General features: G+C 60.8%; 1 protein-coding gene and 1 long non-coding RNA gene across 7 annotated transcripts in view; both read right to left on the bottom strand.

Annotated features, from left to right (window-relative positions):
• SRGAP3 (SLIT-ROBO Rho GTPase activating protein 3) overlaps positions 1–16,017 on the bottom strand; it is a 61,224-nt gene extending 45,207 nt beyond the window's left edge. For all 6 annotated transcript variants that reach the window (XR_010305136.1, XR_010305137.1, XM_064156130.1 and 3 more), the window contains exon 1: positions 15,722–16,017. Coding sequence is in view for 3 of the 6 variants with exons in the window: in XM_064156130.1 (XP_064012200.1) it covers positions 15,722–15,788 (67 nt within the window). In the remaining 3 variants the exon portion in view is untranslated. The remainder of the gene's footprint in view (positions 1–15,721) is intronic.
• On the bottom strand, positions 14,218–15,607 carry LOC135182183 (uncharacterized). Its single transcript, XR_010305074.1, has 2 exons — positions 14,509–15,607; positions 14,218–14,346 (listed from the first exon to the last, which is right to left on the bottom strand). It is a non-coding gene; the product is annotated as an uncharacterized LOC135182183 (long non-coding RNA).
• Positions 16,018–16,908: the final 891 nt, after the last annotated feature.

The following is a 16,908-nucleotide window of genomic DNA, read 5'->3' as shown; positions in this document are numbered from 1 at the left end:
TGCCACCAGGAGGGGCTGCTGTTGGGCGGCTGCTCTCGATCAGCATCCAGCAGCACACGGCTCCAGGCAGCTTCTGCTCACAAAAGCCACTCGAGTACCAGGAGGAAGCAGTGCCCAGCCTAGGCAGGGAGGGTGGCAGGTCTCCCATCAGGCTCCGAGCAGCAGATCAGGTGAGCATCTGACAGGGGTGTCTACACTGCTAGAAGGAGCTGAAGCTGCAAGCCTGGACAGAGCTTGCAAAGAGTCAGTGCAGAGAGCTTTATTCCAGCAGAACAGAGGTGAAGCTTCTCCCCAGAGCTGCAGGCACCTTGGGCAGAGGGGCAGGGCTCATCCAGCCCAGCACACAGACCAGCAGGCAGAGCTCTCAAGGCCTTGCGCTGCCACCCTTCGGGGGTGTCCCCCAGCTGGCCTTCAGGGAACTCATTATGGGAAAGCTGCTGGAGCTGAGGCTGGCAGCAGGGACTGACTGTGCAGCTGGGCAGAGAGCATGACAGGGAACAGCTGAGACCCCCACAAACAGCCCTGACCGCTCACAGCACTGGGGACTCATCTCAGGAGCAGGGTTTATCCACCCACTGCAAGCCTTCAAAGTGTCAACTGACAAAAGCAGCTGAGGAAGGGGAGGGTTCAGATGGGCACTGCCCTGCAGCAGTGCCAGCCTGTGTTCTGCCACTCCATTCCATTCAGGGGAATCCCAAACGCTGGAGCTCAGAAGACATCCCTGAACTTCGGAGCCTTGGACTCAAACCCACCCTGAAGCAGAACAAAAGGTGCCCGGGGAGTCGCCCATCCCTGTGTGCCTGTCCAGGCTGAGATGTGCAAACACCGCAGTAACTCCGGCCACAGCCAGCAGCGAGTGAACCGAAACCTGCACAGGCTCTGCCCTCTCCCACCAGACAGCACGGCAGGAGCCCCCTGCACCCCCCTGCACACCACCGCTGCCCAGTCGGCTGCCTGCAGCTGCAGTCCTGTGCTGGAAGACAGAGAGCTCTGCTGTGGACAGCACCATCCTGACGGAATCCTGGAGTGCTTTGGCTTGGAAGGGACTTCAAATATCATCCAGTGCCAATCCCCTGCCATGAGCAGGGACACCTCCCACCAGCACAGGCTGCTCAAGGCCTCATCCAGGCTGGCCTTGAACACCTCCAGGGTGGGGGCATCCACAGCCTCCCTGGGCAGCCTGTGCCAGTGTCTCACCACCCTCACTCTCAAGGGTTTCTTCTTATTCTCCAATCTAGATCTGCCCTCTTGCAGCTCAAAGCCATTGTCCCTCATCCTTGTTACCCATGTGGGGCACACCTGTCACCAGAACTGCTGACCTGGAGCCACGGGCTGCTGCTGACTAGCACCAGGATGCTCATAGCTTAGGGCACTTCTCACCGCTTTGGAGAGCCACCAAGGATCCACTACTTAAGAAGACAGGGAGCATGGAGTGTACCAGGGCCACCATGCCAGGAGAAGAGCCAGGGGCACCATGAAGCTGCAACTGCCAAGCCACCCGCTCCACAGATGCCACTGCCCAGCCTGGAGCATGCTGCAGTGCATTTCTGCCACAACACCGTGGCAGGAACATGGCTTTTCAAACAGATCTTCAACTCAGTGCAGTGCTTCCACCCCCCTGACTGCACACCCTGATGCCACAGCCCATGCCAGGGCACCGGCAGGCACCCAACAGTCCACTCCATCAGCTCAGCCCCAAGTGTCCCAGCCCAGGCTGCCCTGCCAGGCCAGCTCAGCAGGCTGCAGCTGCTGTGGCAAGAGGGAAGCCAAGCCCTGGGGCAAGCAGAGGCTGCCATGTCAGGGCAGTGCCCTGCTCCTCCAGCCCAGCCAAACAGCTGCAGCTCCGGAGCCTGCATAGCCCAGGGACCATTTACTGACACCAAAGAGCAGTGCTGGGGGAGTCCAACCCAAAGCAGGCCTGCAGCTGTCCACCAGGACCAATTCACTCACCTCCAAGGCAGTCTGCCCCTGCCCATTTTAACTGCTTAACTGAGGGGGCCCCTGTGCCCATTGCACTCACATCAGGTTTGTTCACACCTGTGAGTCCTGCTCTCTCCCTGTGGACACCACTCGTGGTAGGGACAGAGCAGAGGCTTTTCCTTCACTGCCCTCAGACCTTTTGGAAGCTGCAGCTGAACATTCACAGAAAGCTGCCCACAGCCTGCAGCAGCTGTGAGGGCTCTCCAGTGCCCATGTCCTCACCCTGTAGCTCTCCCTCACCGGTGCTCAAGGTCCCAGGAGCGCTGGGGAGCAGCAGCCTGGCACCACAGATGCCTGCCTACCTGCTGCTCCTGCCCCTCCTGCCCACCATGGCCACCAGCAGGCTGCAACTCCCCAGGAGGAATCTCACCCCACCTGCCATGGTTTGAGTGGTCCCAGGCTCCCTTAAGAAGAGCACAGGGACAAAGTCTGCCCTCAGGCATCCAACAAGCTTCTGGAAGCCCAGGACCCCACCGGCCCCTTCCCCAGGTGGGCAGCAGCCCTGCTCCCTGCAGCTGCTGCAGGCACCAGAGGCACCAAATGCTCCCCAAAGGCCTTAGTGTCTGCCACCAGCCCCTTCCCAGTGGCCTGGCTTCCCACCCAGCTCCATGCCAGCCAGTGCCAACACACAGCCCTCTGCTGTTCTCTCTCCATCGTGTCCCCAGAGGAACGTGAACCCTGCAGCCCCAGGAGGAGGCCAGGCACAGCAGCCAGGGATGCCAGCACGGGCACCCCCAGCAGCTCAGGCCTGGTGCTTCTCTGGCAGCGATCTCAGGCAGTCCAGCAGCAGATGGATCTGTTTGTAAATAAGCAGCTCACTGCTGTCAGCTGTAATTGGGTTTAGAACAAGCAATCCCCATGCCAAGCAACAATTAAAGAGCACAGAGCTCCCGCGACGGGCAGCACCGAGTGGGCACCAGGGGGGCACAAAGGCAGGATCCTGTGAGTGCTACCAAGGGCACACGAATGGCTTCATCCTGAGATGAGTCTAGTGATGCCACCCAGGAGAATGTGAGAACCCAGCAGCACTGTCAGGGTGACTCCAGAAGCAAGCAAAGCCTCTTTCACCTCCTAGACATCTGGTGCCCACTCAGGCTGCAACTGGAGGTGCAGCAAACACCTTGGCACTGCAGAGCAGAACCACAGAATGGCTTTGGTTGGAAGAGACCTCCAAGATCATCCAACCCAACCTTCAGTTCAGCACTGCAAGGTCACCACTAGACCACAGTCCTGAGGACCGCATCCACATGACAGTAAAACTCCTCCAGGATTGGTGACTCCAGCACTGCCCTGGGCAGCCTGTGCCAACACTTGCAAGCCCCTTCAGAGAAGGCAGCCTGCAGGGACCAGCTGTTCTTCCATCCTGGCAACTCGGCTGCATGGCAGGCTGGCAAGGGACACTTCAGCTGCTGGGAGCCTTGCGAGTCCTCACAGGAAGATGCTGCAAGGGAGCTCCTGCAGTGAGCTCTGGGCACGAGCAGTCTGGTGAAGACCCCTCGAAAGCAAAGGCAGAGGCCACCCAGGACTGCTCTCTGCCATCCAAAGGCACACTGCCACCATGACGTTGCCCAGGCTCAGCAATTAGCTTGGTGGCCCTGTCCTCATTGTCACCATGCGGCACTCCACACAAGGACACTGCAGCAAGCACTGCTGACAACGTGCCCAAGCCTCTGCACGAGTTCCTGGCATGGCAACGAGATGCCAAGTGCTGGGGGCACCAGGGCAGCCCAGAGCCACGCCCGGCCCTCATAGCGCTGGGAAGGAGCCCTGTGACCATTGCCACGGCCAAGGCCTCTCACGGCACCTGTCCTGCTGCTCTGTGCGAGCTGGGCACCAGCACAGCTGGGTCCTTCCACAAGGACACCCTGCCACGGCTGATAAACCAGGCCCATGCCAAAGAACCAGTCCTACTGCTCTGCCATCTTCAGCAGCCCTCACAACAACCCCGGCGTCACCCACGGCAAAGCAGGCAGCAGCCTCACTCTCCAGGGGAAGGAGCTCCAGTGAGAAGCAGCCCCACCACACACAGCAACGGTGCCAGTCCGCTCTCAAGCCTGGCACAGGGCTCAGGAGTGCAGGCCTGGGTCCTGGTCACATCCTCCAAGCTCAGGGAGTTACCCCAGGCATGCCCACTGCTCCCCACACTCCCCCAGGGCCTCAGCACCCAGGGCCATGTGTCTGGGTGCAGCAAGACAGGGCTGGCTGGCACCAGCTCGGCAGTGGAAAGGGACAGGTTCCACGAGCTGCCAGAGCCCCAGCATTGTCTGCTGAGGTGCCTGGGATCACATCTGGCTCTGCAGGTGGCCAGCAGCACACAGCTGGCCCTGCCTACCCACCTCTTCCCAAGAAAGGTTCTTCAGTTATTGTGTTCTTCAATCCCCAGTGGAAGTTCGTCCTGAAGAAGCTCTGTGGTTGTGTGACCTGCAAAGTGACCTCCTCCTGCCCAGTGCCTCAGGACAGCTGCACCATCTGCTGCATGCTCCTCTCCCAGCTGACACTGCTGGCTTCTCACCACATTCCAGAGCTCTCCCGGAGCAGCAGCCAGCAGCACAGACCCACAGAACCATTAGGGTTGGAAAAGGCCTACAAGATCATCCAGCTCAACCAGCAACACAGCCCCACAATGGCCACCAAACCATGGCGACCAAATCATGGCCATGCATTGCTGGAACACCTCCAGGGACGGGCACTCCACCACCTCCCTGGGCAGCCTGTGCCAGTCCCTGACCACTCCTGCAGCAAAGGAATTTCCCCCCCGGCTCTAGCCTCCTCTCCAGGAGCTACAGAGTGAGGAGGTCTCCTCAGAGCAGCCCAGCCCAGGAGATGCAGCAGGACATGCTACTGGACAGATGGGCAGAGTCCAATGGGATGGGGTTCAATAGCTCCAAGTGCAGGGTGCTGCACTTTGGCTACAACCCCATGGAGAGATACAGGCTAGGGTCGGAGTGGCTGGAGAGCAGCCAGACAGAGAGGGATCTGGGGGTGCTGATTGATACCTGCCTGAACATGAGCCAGCAGTGTGCCCAGGTGGCCAAGAGAGCCAGTGGCATCCTGGCCTGCATCAGGAATGGTGTGGCCAGCAGGAGCAGAGAGGTCATTCTGCCCCTGTACTCTGCACTGGTTAGACCACATCTTGAGTCCTGTGTTCAGTTCTGGGCCCCCCAGTTTAGGAGGGACATTGAGATGCTTGAGCGTGTCCAGAGAAGGGCGACGAGGCTGGGGAGAGGCCTTGAGCACAGCCCTACGAGGAGAGGCTGAGGGAGCTGGGATTGGTTAGCCTGGAGAAGAGGAGGCTCAGGGCAGACCTTATTGCTGTCTACAGCTACCTGAGGGGTGGTTGTGGCCAGGAGGAGGTTGCTCTCTTCTCTCAGGTGGCCAGCACCAGAACGAGAGGACACAGCCTCAGGCTGTGCCAGGGGAGATTTAGGCTGGAGGTGAGGAGAAAGTTCTTCCCTGAGAGAGTCATTGGACACTGGAATGGGCTGCCTGGGGAGGTGGTGGAGTCGCCGTCCCTGGAGCTGTTCAAGGCAGGACTGGACGTGGCACTTGGTGCCATGGTCTGGCCTTGAGCTCTGTGGCAAAGGGTTGGACCTGATGATCTGTGAGGTCTCTTCCAACCTTGGTGATACTGTGTGATACTGTGTGATTAGCAGGAGGCAGACAACATGTTTGGATTTTTTTCCTACTCCCACTCACCCTCAGCTCTGAGCTGACCTCTTCCACTGCTGCCACAACAACTGCCTCATGCGTCTCCAGCAAGCAGCCTCCAAGGACAAGCACTCCACCAGCACTTTTGTCACAGTTAAACCTTCCAGAGGTTGTGACCTTTTCGCTCAGTGTCTGCTCCTTGCTTCTGCAGGGATCCGAGCAGGAGCAGGTCAAGAGCACGGAGGCAGTGCAGGAAAAGCTGCTGGCAGACGCGAGGCACTCGCAGGCCATGCGGCAGGGGAGCCAGAGGGGCAGGAATGCTTTGGAAGAAGCTGCTGCCGGGAACCTGCTTCCCACTTGGTGCACCCCAAGCTACAACTGGCTCAGCACTTCTCTTTATTTCTGCTCAGATTTTGCCACCCTCCTCCTGTTCTTCCTGAGCCACCCAAAGAGACACAGCTGATGGAGATCTGCTTTCCAGCTCGGTGTCATTACAACAGCAGAACCCCCACTCGCCTGGGAGGTGAAAAAGGAACAGGGCAACAGAAAAGCACCCGCAAAACACTGACTGCACTCCGCGGGGAGGAAGAGTGGCTAAGGGAGACCTGGCAGAGCAAAGGGAGGTCCTGGGGAGCGTCTGCACAGGGCTCCTGCAGCCACTCCAAAGGTTTGGGGTGTCACAGCCACACAGCTTCTGCCGGGCACAGCGCTGAGGCTGTGTCACCGCCACCCCTCCAGGGCACAGCAACCTGCACAGCAGGGACACCTTGCCCAGCTCCCCCTGCCTGCTGCGGACACAGCCCAGGTCCCTCGAGATGTGGAAGTGGCTCCCAGCACAGGGCGAGGGCAGCTGTGGCAGCGGCAGCGCCCGCGCCGCTCCGTTATGCTGCCCGTGAGGGATGGGAGCTCGGAGCGCAGCTCGCTCCCCCGCCGAGCTCAGCGCATCTCGGAGCGCGGAGCTGCTCACTCCCCGCACCCATTCCTGCGCCGCGGAACGCTGCAGCTGCCGGAGGCGACAGCTTCATCTGCACACAGCACCGAGTCCAACCGACAGACAAGAGGCTGCCAGGGACCTCAGCCTGACCTGCCACCACCGATCAGAGGACTTCGTACCTCACGAAGAGCCAAGCCTCCAACAGCTGGGCAGGGCCGGGCCACGCAGCACCCAGCTGCGGCAGCTCAGCAGGCACTGACCCTCAGCACACGGGCAGGGCACAGGCTTTGGTCCTCCTGCCAGACTGCGCTCAGGGACCTGCCTCCTGCCCCTGCTCCTCACTGCTGTCCCCTTGCCTATGTCTCCATGCTTCTGCACCCCTCCAGCAGCCCGAGCAGCAGAGAGCTGCTGCACGAACCCACTAATTCCTTGCCCATACTGTAGCTCTTGCGGTGTATTCACAGCAGTGCCAGTGCCACTTCAAACTGCAGTCTGTCTCTGAGCACTGCTGTGATGCTGCAGGGGACAGGGCAATGTACCCAGCCACTGTGCAATGCTCTGCATGGAGACAGAAGCTGCTTGAGCTCTCTGGCAGTCCCACCCCACCATGAAGCACGACATTCAACAGTGCTGCCCTCAGCATACCCACCTGCACACATGACTGCCTGTAAAAGTATTCAGCCCTTTGAGGTCTGCCAGCTCCAGGCAGGAACAACCACAACACAAACCAAACCCCACTACAAGGTCCCAGACCATGCCCAGCAGAGTCTGACCCTGCCAAGCAGTGATAAGCAAACAACGTCCCCAGCAGCAGGCAGCACCTGCTCCTGCACCACCTTCCTACTCAGCTGCGACAACCAACAGCGCCCAGCTGGGCTTGGCAGCTCTCCACACCAGGACACTCCACAGCCTCTCTGGGCAGCCTGCTCCAGGCCTCCAGCACCCTCACAACAAACAACTTTCTCCTCCTGCTCACATGCAACCTCCTGGGCTCCAGTCTGTGCCCACTGCCCCTTGTGCTGTGCCTGGGCAGCACTGAGCAGAGCCTGGCCCCAGCCTCTTGCCCCCCACAGCTCTTTTGTCTCTTGCTGAGCATTGCTCAGCTGCCCTCTGGGGCTGCTCTTGAAAAGCTCTGCCTCCCACCACGGGTGGCATCCCAGCAGCTGCCCCCTCGGCCATGAGTAAGGGCGGCACTGGGTGCAGAATGCGCCCATCCATCCCCAGCTGACGGGCAGGGGCTGCCAGGCTGTGGCTGGTGCCATTTGTCACACGAGCTCTGGAGCCAAGCTGCTGACCACTCGTCAGAGTCCCACAGAGCCAGCCCCAGAGCAGCCCCCGCTGCCAGCCCAGGGCTGCCCAGGCGCACGCAAAGCCCTCGGTGGTTCTATTCCAGCACTCCCCTTCCCCTCCCCAGTGCTTGCCCCGTGCCAGGCTGTCTGCCAGCTGCCTGCTCCCGAACCACCGCAGCTGGCTGCTGGAGGTAAGGAAAGAGGCACCAGAAGAAGGCGTCTCGGGGCACTGCTCAGAGCAGCGTGCAGCCGAGGCTCCTGGAGCTGGGAAGAGCTTCGAGCACAGCTGCAGCACAGAGCCAGGGCACCAGTGAGCACTGGGAGTCCCAGGGAGCCACCATCAGCAGTGTGACTGCCTGGGCTTAGCTGCTCACTGGCTGCCATGTCCTCCTCCAACCCAGCAGGGCACAGAGGTGGGGCACACGGCAGCCACCAGTAGGAAATGCCTCTTCTGAGGAGGAGGATTCACTGGCAGCTGGGCGAGAGCCTCCTGGGATGAATCAACTCTGGGGATTAAGGAGTCACCCAGGCTACAAGACGGGGGAGGTGCTGGAGGGTGGTACAAAGGACATGACTGCACACATCGCCATGCCCTTCTCCAGCCCCAGCACCAAGCTCAGCACTGCCTGCACACAGCCCTCCATGCCCAGGTGCCTGTCAGCAGTACCAGTGCCTCTGAAGTCCTAAAAGCATCTCAGGAAGTGGCCACTGCCATAGGTGGGAGCTTGACAAACAGCCACTGAAACAAAGCCAAGGTCAGGCACCAGAAAATTTAAGAGCTGAAGGGGGAGGACTTCCCCCCCCCCCCGCAGCAGGCCACCAGAGCAGGGAGTCAATCCTGCTCCCGACAGGAGCTGCAGCTGTGCACACAGACCTGAAAACAGTGCACCTCGCAGAGCCTCCTAGAGCGCTGCTGAGCGCCTGCAGCCCCGCGCTGCTGCACCTCCAGCCCCCAGCTGGAACCAGGGCCAGCTACAGGCCAGCAGCTGTGCCCCGAGAGGGCTGCAGCATTACCAGGGCAGGCTGCATCCGGCACCTGCTGGGCTTACAAGAGCCCAAACCCTCCTTCGCTGCTGAAATCAGCTGTGGGCAGAGCCCTGCAGGCCCCCAGCCGTGCACACCAGCAGACCCTTTCCTGAGCACAAGCTGGCACCTCTGGGCCAGGCTTATTGTCCAGCACTGCTGACCACATGCCCACAGGCACAAGGGAACGGAGAGGCTGGAGACCCTAGGCACTGCCCACTGCAGAGCCCACTTGTTACACACACCACCAGAGGAGCCACTGAGGATACACAGCCTGGTGCCCTCCAGCCACACACACGCCAGAGCCCAGTGCCAGGGCAGGAGTGCAGGGACACCAGCTGCCCTGCAAGGCAGAGCAATGCCCAGAGGAGGCCTCCTCCCCCCACACACCTCCAGTCCCAGCTGGATTTCCTTTCTGTAAGGCATCAGAAGAAAGTCACCCAGGTGTGAGCAGCAGCCCCAAAGCCCCTTCCCATAGGAAGCACAGGCTGTGCCCGGGCTGTGGGCTGCAGGAATAGTGTTGGCTTCCACTCCACAGGGCTGTTCCCCCAGGAGCCCAAGCACTGCAGAAGGGCAGATGCTGGATATGACTCCTACCCTGTTCCAGGGTCAGGCCACTCAGGAGTGTTAACCTAGAGCCCTAGCTTCCAGCTTCCCTTCCCCAGGCAGCAGGAGCAGCCCAGCTGCCCTTGGCACCTCAGGAGGAAAGCAATGCCCCGGCACGTTCTGCCTGGGCACCTCCACTCTGCTGGGGCCAAGGAGCTGCTGTGTCTTGTGAGGAAAACACACCTGGTGACACCTCCCTGCTAGCAGATGTTCCTGCCTAAGGCTGAACTAGATGCCCTCTGAGGGCCCTTCCAACCCACCCCACGCTGTGGTCCCATGGCTCTGCCAGAAGAGCAGCAGGCAGAGCTCCCAGCGCCCACGCAGCTCCCACCTCAGTGAGGCCATGCACACGCTGCGTGTCACGAGGTCTTGGCAAGAACGAGCAACCACAGCTCCTTGGCACACGCTGCTTCTCTGCTCTGCACTGGCACTATGAGGCCAACCAGCCAGCCCCAGCGAGGCAGTGCCTGCCTCTGTGCCCACACCCCTGGTGCACGGGCACACCGAGCTAGCAGCGACAGCACCGGGCCTCATCCTGGCTGTGGCTGCCCCACAGCACAGCCCCAAGCACACACGGACACACGCTTCTAGCAGCAGCAGAGGCCCAAGGCCAAGGCTCTTCAAGGAGGCTGAGCCTAGCAGCACCTCTGGCAAGCATGCAGGAGCCTCCTGGCTCAGCTGGAGCACCCCAGCCTATCAGGATTCCTCTCTGCAGGTCTGCTTCCACCGCAGACTGCCAACTCCTCTTTCTCAGGAGCCACATCTGCACTTCTCTGCTGCTCTCTGCACTTGGCCCTCCCAGCCCCCAGGCCGAGCCCCTCTGCCAGGGACACCCCGTAGCAGGTCTGCCAGCCGCCCAGCAGCAGGTCCCTGGGAGGTGCCCGTCGGCGAATCCGAGCAGTGCACTTCTGCAGCCTCGCAGCAGACACTCAACCAGACTGATCAGAACCTGCTGCAGACAGCTCTACCAACGCCACCAGAGCTACGCCAGGGCTCGCCAGCTGCCCTCGGGTCACCTTCCCACGTCCTGTCAAGCCAGACAATGTAACCAGGGGAGACTCCGTCTGACTCTGATGAACGCTCAGCAGTGTCCTAGCAGCCCACCCAGAGGGCTGGAACTCTCCTCCTCCTGCACAGCACCGTTTTGTTCAATGGGCTGTTGAGGTTCAAGTCTCGATGCCTCCTCCAGCTGGGAACCAGATTCCCTCTTGAGCAAGCCATAATCTCAGAAAGCAAACTGCTGTGGGAACCTTCCACAATGCTTTGAGCAAAGTGGAAACAGAGCAAGAGGGAGGGAAGGACAGACAGAGAAGAGATGCAATGACTACAACAGTAAAGTGAAGCTAACAAGCAATAGTAGATTAACTTAAGCTGCAGAGCTCCTGCACAGGGTGAGCCAACAGCAGAGGCTTCCTTTGGCCTCAGCTTTGCAAGCATCTTTGCAAGCCTTTATGACGCTTTGCTATGCTCACTCCACCAAAGATCCAGTTCTGGTATCAATTTACACAGCAGCAAAGTCCTAACAGCACAAGAAATCCTGCCTCTGCCATCCTGCAGCCAGGTGCACTCTTTGAAGGCCATGCTCCTGAGGATCATCAGGGATGCCCTTCACCTGCCAGCTGCATGACTGCAGAAGATCACAGAATTAATCAGGTTGGAACTTTGAGATCGCCGAGTCCAACTCATCACCCCAGCACCATCTAATCAACTAAACCATGGCACCAAGTGCCACATTAGGTCTCTTTTTAAACACTTCCAGGGACGGCAACTCCACCACCTCACTGGGTAGCCCATTCCAGAGCCAATCATTCTTTCTGCAAAGAGCTGCTTCCTAACATCCACCCTGAACTTGCTCAGGTGCAGCATGAGGCTGTGTCCTCTTGTTCTGTCACTGATTGCCCGGGTGAAGAGACCAACCACACCCGACCAAGACCTCCTTTCAGGTAGTTGTAGAGAGCAGTAAGGTCCCCCCGAGCCTCCTCTTCTCCAGGCTAAGATGCCAATGACCCACAGCAGCCTTACTGCCAGCCCTGGCCAGAGTGACCCGAGTCTTGCTAGGGTTAAAGAAGTGCTTCAGGACGCCCGGTGAACTTCAGCAGCCCACGGGGACGCTGCCCATCCTGCTGCAGGGCCCAGAGTGCTGCAGCACAGCTGGGGGCACACCTGTCCCTTCTGCTGCTTCAGAGCCACAGACCGCGCTCCCGGCAGCAGTGAGCACAGGACGCTCCTTTGTCTCTCTGGCCAGACGGATCAGTTCAGGTGGCAGGTCTGAAAGCCCCAGCTCCAGCTGTGCCTTCAGGGGTCTCTCTCCTGGCTCTGCATTCCGCCAGCACCTCTGCTGAGGCAGCTGCGAGCGTGCAGCCTGCCTTGGCTGGCGTTTGTTTTGACTGCAGCCACTCCTGCCTGCAGAGCGAAGGCAGGCACAGAAGAAAATCTGCCTCCTAAAAAGTGTCCTGAGGATTCTCTTTCTAGTAACATCACTCAGGCATGCACCGCCGGTCCTGAGCCTCTCTGCCGGCAGCTGAGGGAGGACCCAGCACAGCAGCAGCAGCAGCAGGACAGGACGGACTCAAGGCGCGATGACTGACAGGAGAGGCCACAGCATGGCAGGGTGCTGTCAGCGCTGTGTGCTCCGAGGAGGTCACAGACAGAGGTCCCCATGCACGGGCAGATGGCAAACGCTGCAGAGCTGCGAGGGCAGCCAGCCCCACCCCAAAGCTTCGGGCACCCCACAGCCCCCTCCACAGCACCAGATGGACTCTCACAGCCCAGCACGCCCCCCACACCTTCTATCTCTTCAGAGCACCCGAGAGCAGCAGGCAGAGTCTCCGGGGAGGGACAGAAGATAGGGAGCCCTGCGCAGGCTGATTACTGCCCAGCCAGACCCCGCGCAGCCGCTCCTGCTCCCCACGCAGTGCCTGGCCTCAGCCATTCCTCCTCTCCTCCCAGGACCAGAGGGCAGGGTCCCTCGCTGCCATTACTGACAGGCTGGCCCCTCCAAGGCCTCTGCTCTGCTTCCCAGCACCCAGCGTGAGGGCTTTCAGCGAGCCTTGCCCAGAAGCCAGCCCCAGCAACGTGCTGCTCGCACTGCCTCACCCCTGCCGGGCCCCTCACGCCAGCAGCCGAGGATGCTTCCACAGCCCGGGCGCTGCTGGATGGCCACTGCCTTGCAGAGCCCAGGTGACACCTCAGCACTGCCCAGCCGCTTTTCCAGCCCTGCCACCGCTCTTCCAAAGGCCCCTGTGCCGTGGACTCCCTTTCACTTCCACTCATGCCAGTGTACTCCCTGGAGCTCTCAAGCAGGGCTTTCCACCCTTCTTCCCGCTGCCTTACTGACCATGCAGTGGACACCAGCCCTGTGCTGTGTTCAGTCGACCTCACCCTCCCAAGCAAGCCATCCCCTCTCTCGAGGTTCCTCCTCTACCACCTTCCCGTGGCAGCTCTGCCATGCCAGCAGCTCATCCACGCCTCCCTTTCTGCTTGTCTCCTTCCCACTCCAGTCTCTGGAGATCTGGGCATCCATCTTGCCCAGGGCAGCAGGGTTTAGATATGAATAGCACAATGACTGAATCCCCGAGGGAAGCAAATGGGGTAACTGGGATAATGAGGTGGCCCACATGAAACCCGAGGCAGAGCCAAGAGGCCTCGCGGGAGGGGAGCAGAAGCGGCAGTGGCACTTGTGGTCACTGTCACAGCCGCCGGAGGAGGGTTAGATGATGCAAACCCTCGCTGGTGTCAGGGCTGTGACACCAACGACACAGACCTGTTGTGCCCACACTCATGGCACACAGCTACCCAAGAAAGAAGCCTCATTCCTTCCACAGAGAATCCTTACACCCTGTCCTCCTGGGGCCTTGCAGACACCCAGGCCAAGGACCAACTCTGCACTAAACCCTCCTGTTCTGCTCCATCTCCTTCCACTGCCCCTGCTGAACGGGGCAACATGGGCTACAGGACACCTCTGACATCATTCCTCTGGAGCTGGATGTTTCTCTTTTGATAGCAAGGTGAGAAGGACAGAGCCACCCAGGTCCCTGCAGGCAGGTGACAGTGAGAGGGACAGCTGATGGGACACAGCCATGAGCTCAAGAGCCCCTTCAGCTTACCGAGGTCAGCCTGAGACCACACTGGTCCTGTAAGGGACCTGATGGAGCTGCCTCCACCTCAAAGGCAGCAGGCAGGCAGCACACATGGATACTGGGCTCTGGCTCTTGCTGCCTCGCCCCAGCTTCGGGCGCATCCAAATTCACCTTTACTGAGACAAAACCCCAGACTGGGTGCTCTGAATCTGCCACTTCTGGAGGTGACATCGGGCGCAGAGCAGACCCAGGGAAACGATTCCAGCCCATCAGGCAGCTCCATCTGCATTACAGCTGCCCAGCCCAGCAGCCCAGCCCCGATGGCCGTGGTGCAATCGAACCCCTCCTGCAGCGCCCAGCACTAACTGGCTGACATATGGAATCCATGAGGCTAGAGAGGCCAGGCCAGGAGCCACCACGGCACACCAACATTGCAGTTACAAACAGCAACAAGAGCAAACACTGGAGATGCCTGCAGCAGAGCTTTTGGAACAGCCCAGCCCTGATGGGGCCAGCTCCCAGGTACCCCTCTGCAGCCCCAAGTCTTCAAGAAGAAGCCACTTAGGCCAGGCCACCTTCCAGAAGACCACAGCAGCACGGGGTAGAAGCTCCGAAGGAACACAAATCCCCTCCCGTGGAACAGAACAATAACACAGGCTAGAGGAGGATTTCATCTGCTTAACTGCAGGGTGCAATAACATCAATTTGCCCAAATTACACACAAGCAGAAAGGTAATTGGCACTGAGCAGAGCTTGTTGTGACTGTTGCATCACTCTTCGGAGCCAACTACAAAAGATTGAGAAGCAAGAAAGTAAACAATGGCAGGAAACTGAGACAGCCCCTACCCCAAACCCCCTCCAGCTGGCACCACGCTGCAGCAGCTCAGCAGCCTCTGCTCTATGCACTGATGCGGAGAGGGGACAGCACTCAGCTGGGCTCAAGACTCACCAGGCACAGTGACCTCCAGAGACAGCAGGAGAGCTGGTTAGCACGCTCAGGGTTAATTGGCAGCAAAGCTGGTTTATCTTTTTAATCAGCTCTGCCTTAGCCAGAGACTTGCAGATCACAAAATGGTGACCACATCCCTCCGTCGAACACCCATCCAAAGGCAGAGCTGAGTGCCTCTGAGGTGAGAGGCGGCTGGAAGGGGGCAGCTTCGTGCAAAGGCATAAGGCAAGGAGCTCAGTGTCCTTAGGCTGCAGAGGGGAGAAGGAGCTGCCATCAGCTACCAGAACTAGGAATGGCTGCAACAAGCAGGTTTACAAACTGAGGTTATCCAAAGAAATCTGCGTTCTGCTACTGACACCAAAAGCCCCGCGTCTGCCAGAGGGAGATGGCTGCAGAGGCTCTGCATTCTCTTGACCACACACCCTCGGCAGCCCGCAGCCATCTGTAGTCCTTCGCAGGTACCAACTTTCCCGTGCCAGGTCTAACTGCAGCGGAAATGCCGGTGGAGCCCGGCGTGTGATGCTTGGTGCTTCAGCAGACACCACCTTTGATCACCTTCTTCTCCTCTACTTCCCAACGGAGCAGCCTGCTCCAAAGGCTTCCATCCTGTAACACCAGGACTTGCATAATGATGATGATGATGTCCCCTGAAAGCGCCGGGCCTGATGCACGGCAAAGTTCCTTACATAAAGCCCTGCAAGCTCCACGTCCCTCCTTGCCGGGGAGGCCTCGGGCAGCTCTTTACCAAAACGCCGCAATAAACCCGGGTTTCGCCTCGGGTCCCCCAAGCCCCAGCCTGCATCCGTGCGGGCGGGGAACGCTCCAGGAGCCACGGCTGCCTGGCACGGAGCCGCGGGAGCCCGGGGGGTCACGGACCACTTTCTCCCGTCAGCAGGGAGCTGTTTCTCAAGGATTTTTTCAGTCGTTATCGGCAGCTGGCGGTTACCGCGGGTCCGCACGCCACGCCCGGGCGGGCAGAGCCGGGGCTGCCGCGGCCGGTCCCTCCGGCAGACTCAGGGCCGGGAGGTGCTTACACCCGGCGCCGCCGCAGCGCCCGCGGGGAGGGGTCGGTGCTGGGGGCCGCGGCTGCCGCAAGTTCCCGCAGCCAGCGGCGGCCCCGCCGCGGCCCCCGCCCCGCCGCGCCCCGCACACAAAGGCGGCACCGCCGCTGTGCCCCACCGCTCGCCCGCACTGCAGCGGCCCCGCTGCGCACCTTTGACCTGCGCCTCGTAGTCGGCGATGATCTCTTTGTCCTTCTTGAACTTGCCCTGCGATGACATCGTGCGGGAGGGCGCGGACTGCGCCGGGACGGGACAGCCGCTCCGCACCGCCGGCCCGCCGCCTCAGTCTCACCCGGCCACGGCCCCGCCACCGCTCGCGTCTGCCTTCATTGGCGGCGCTGGGAGCACGGCGCAGCGGCCGGGCCCCGGCGGGAGCCGCCGAACCGAGCCCAGCCGAGCGGAGCCGAACGCAGCCGAGCCGCTGCCTGCCGCCAGCCGAGGCGGGGCCCTGGCGCCGCTCCCGCGCTCAGGTTGCGCGCGGGGCGGGGCCGCCGTGAGGGGCGGGGCGAGCGCCTCGCGCCCCTGCCCCTCCTCCCCCGTCCCGCCCCCGGCGGGGCCCCTGCGGGCGGGGTCGGTGCCGCGGAGGGCGGGAAGGAGGCGCAGGCAGGGAGCCCCCGGCCCTCGCCGTTCGCCTGTCCTGTGCCCCGCGGCTCTGTCTGCTGAAGCCGGTCTGCTGAGCTCCGCGCACGGCCGTCCGCGCTCCCCGGCGCGCTAACGGCAGTCCAGCCGCCGTGTCCCCGGCCTACGGTGCTGGCAGAACCTGGCGGCTGTAGCCCCTGGCACCCCACGGCTGCAGAGCCTCACCCCCAACAGCCACTGTCCCGAGCGCCACCTTCGGGGGCACACCGACCTGTTTTGAGGGACGTGGGTGGGTGGCGACCTGGCAGTGCTGGGATGAGGCTTGGACGAGAGGTCGGAAAGGTCTCTTCCGACCGCAGTGCTCCTGAGATTGGCAATAAAGCAGCTGGCACCTGTGGTACCCAGGCGAGGAGCCCCTGAGGGAAGAGAAAGGAGCTTTCAGGCCATGTCCCAGCATGTCCTCACTCTGTGGCACCTGTGTCCTCGTCACCTGCCCACCTCTGGTCCCTAACTCCATCCGGAGCGGATTCACCAAGACAAAGGCAATTTGCCAGCCAAAGAGGTGTCTGAACGCAATCACAGGGCAGGAGGGGCGCAAGGCACACTGAGCTCCCAGGCTGCTCAGCTCGAGCCCTAACGCCTTCTGCCTGGCACCCTCTGTTAGAGCTGCAGAGGAGATCTGCAGGGCCCCAGCACCCAGAGCTGCTGCTCAGAGCACCAAAGGGGAGTTTGCTTCTGCACTCACAACCCCGGGAGCAGG

Source organism: Pogoniulus pusillus, chromosome 16 (genome assembly GCF_015220805.1).
Source record: "Pogoniulus pusillus isolate bPogPus1 chromosome 16, bPogPus1.pri, whole genome shotgun sequence".
NCBI lineage: Eukaryota > Metazoa > Chordata > Aves > Piciformes > Lybiidae > Pogoniulus > Pogoniulus pusillus.
This window is presented reverse-complemented; position numbering and strand designations above follow the sequence as displayed.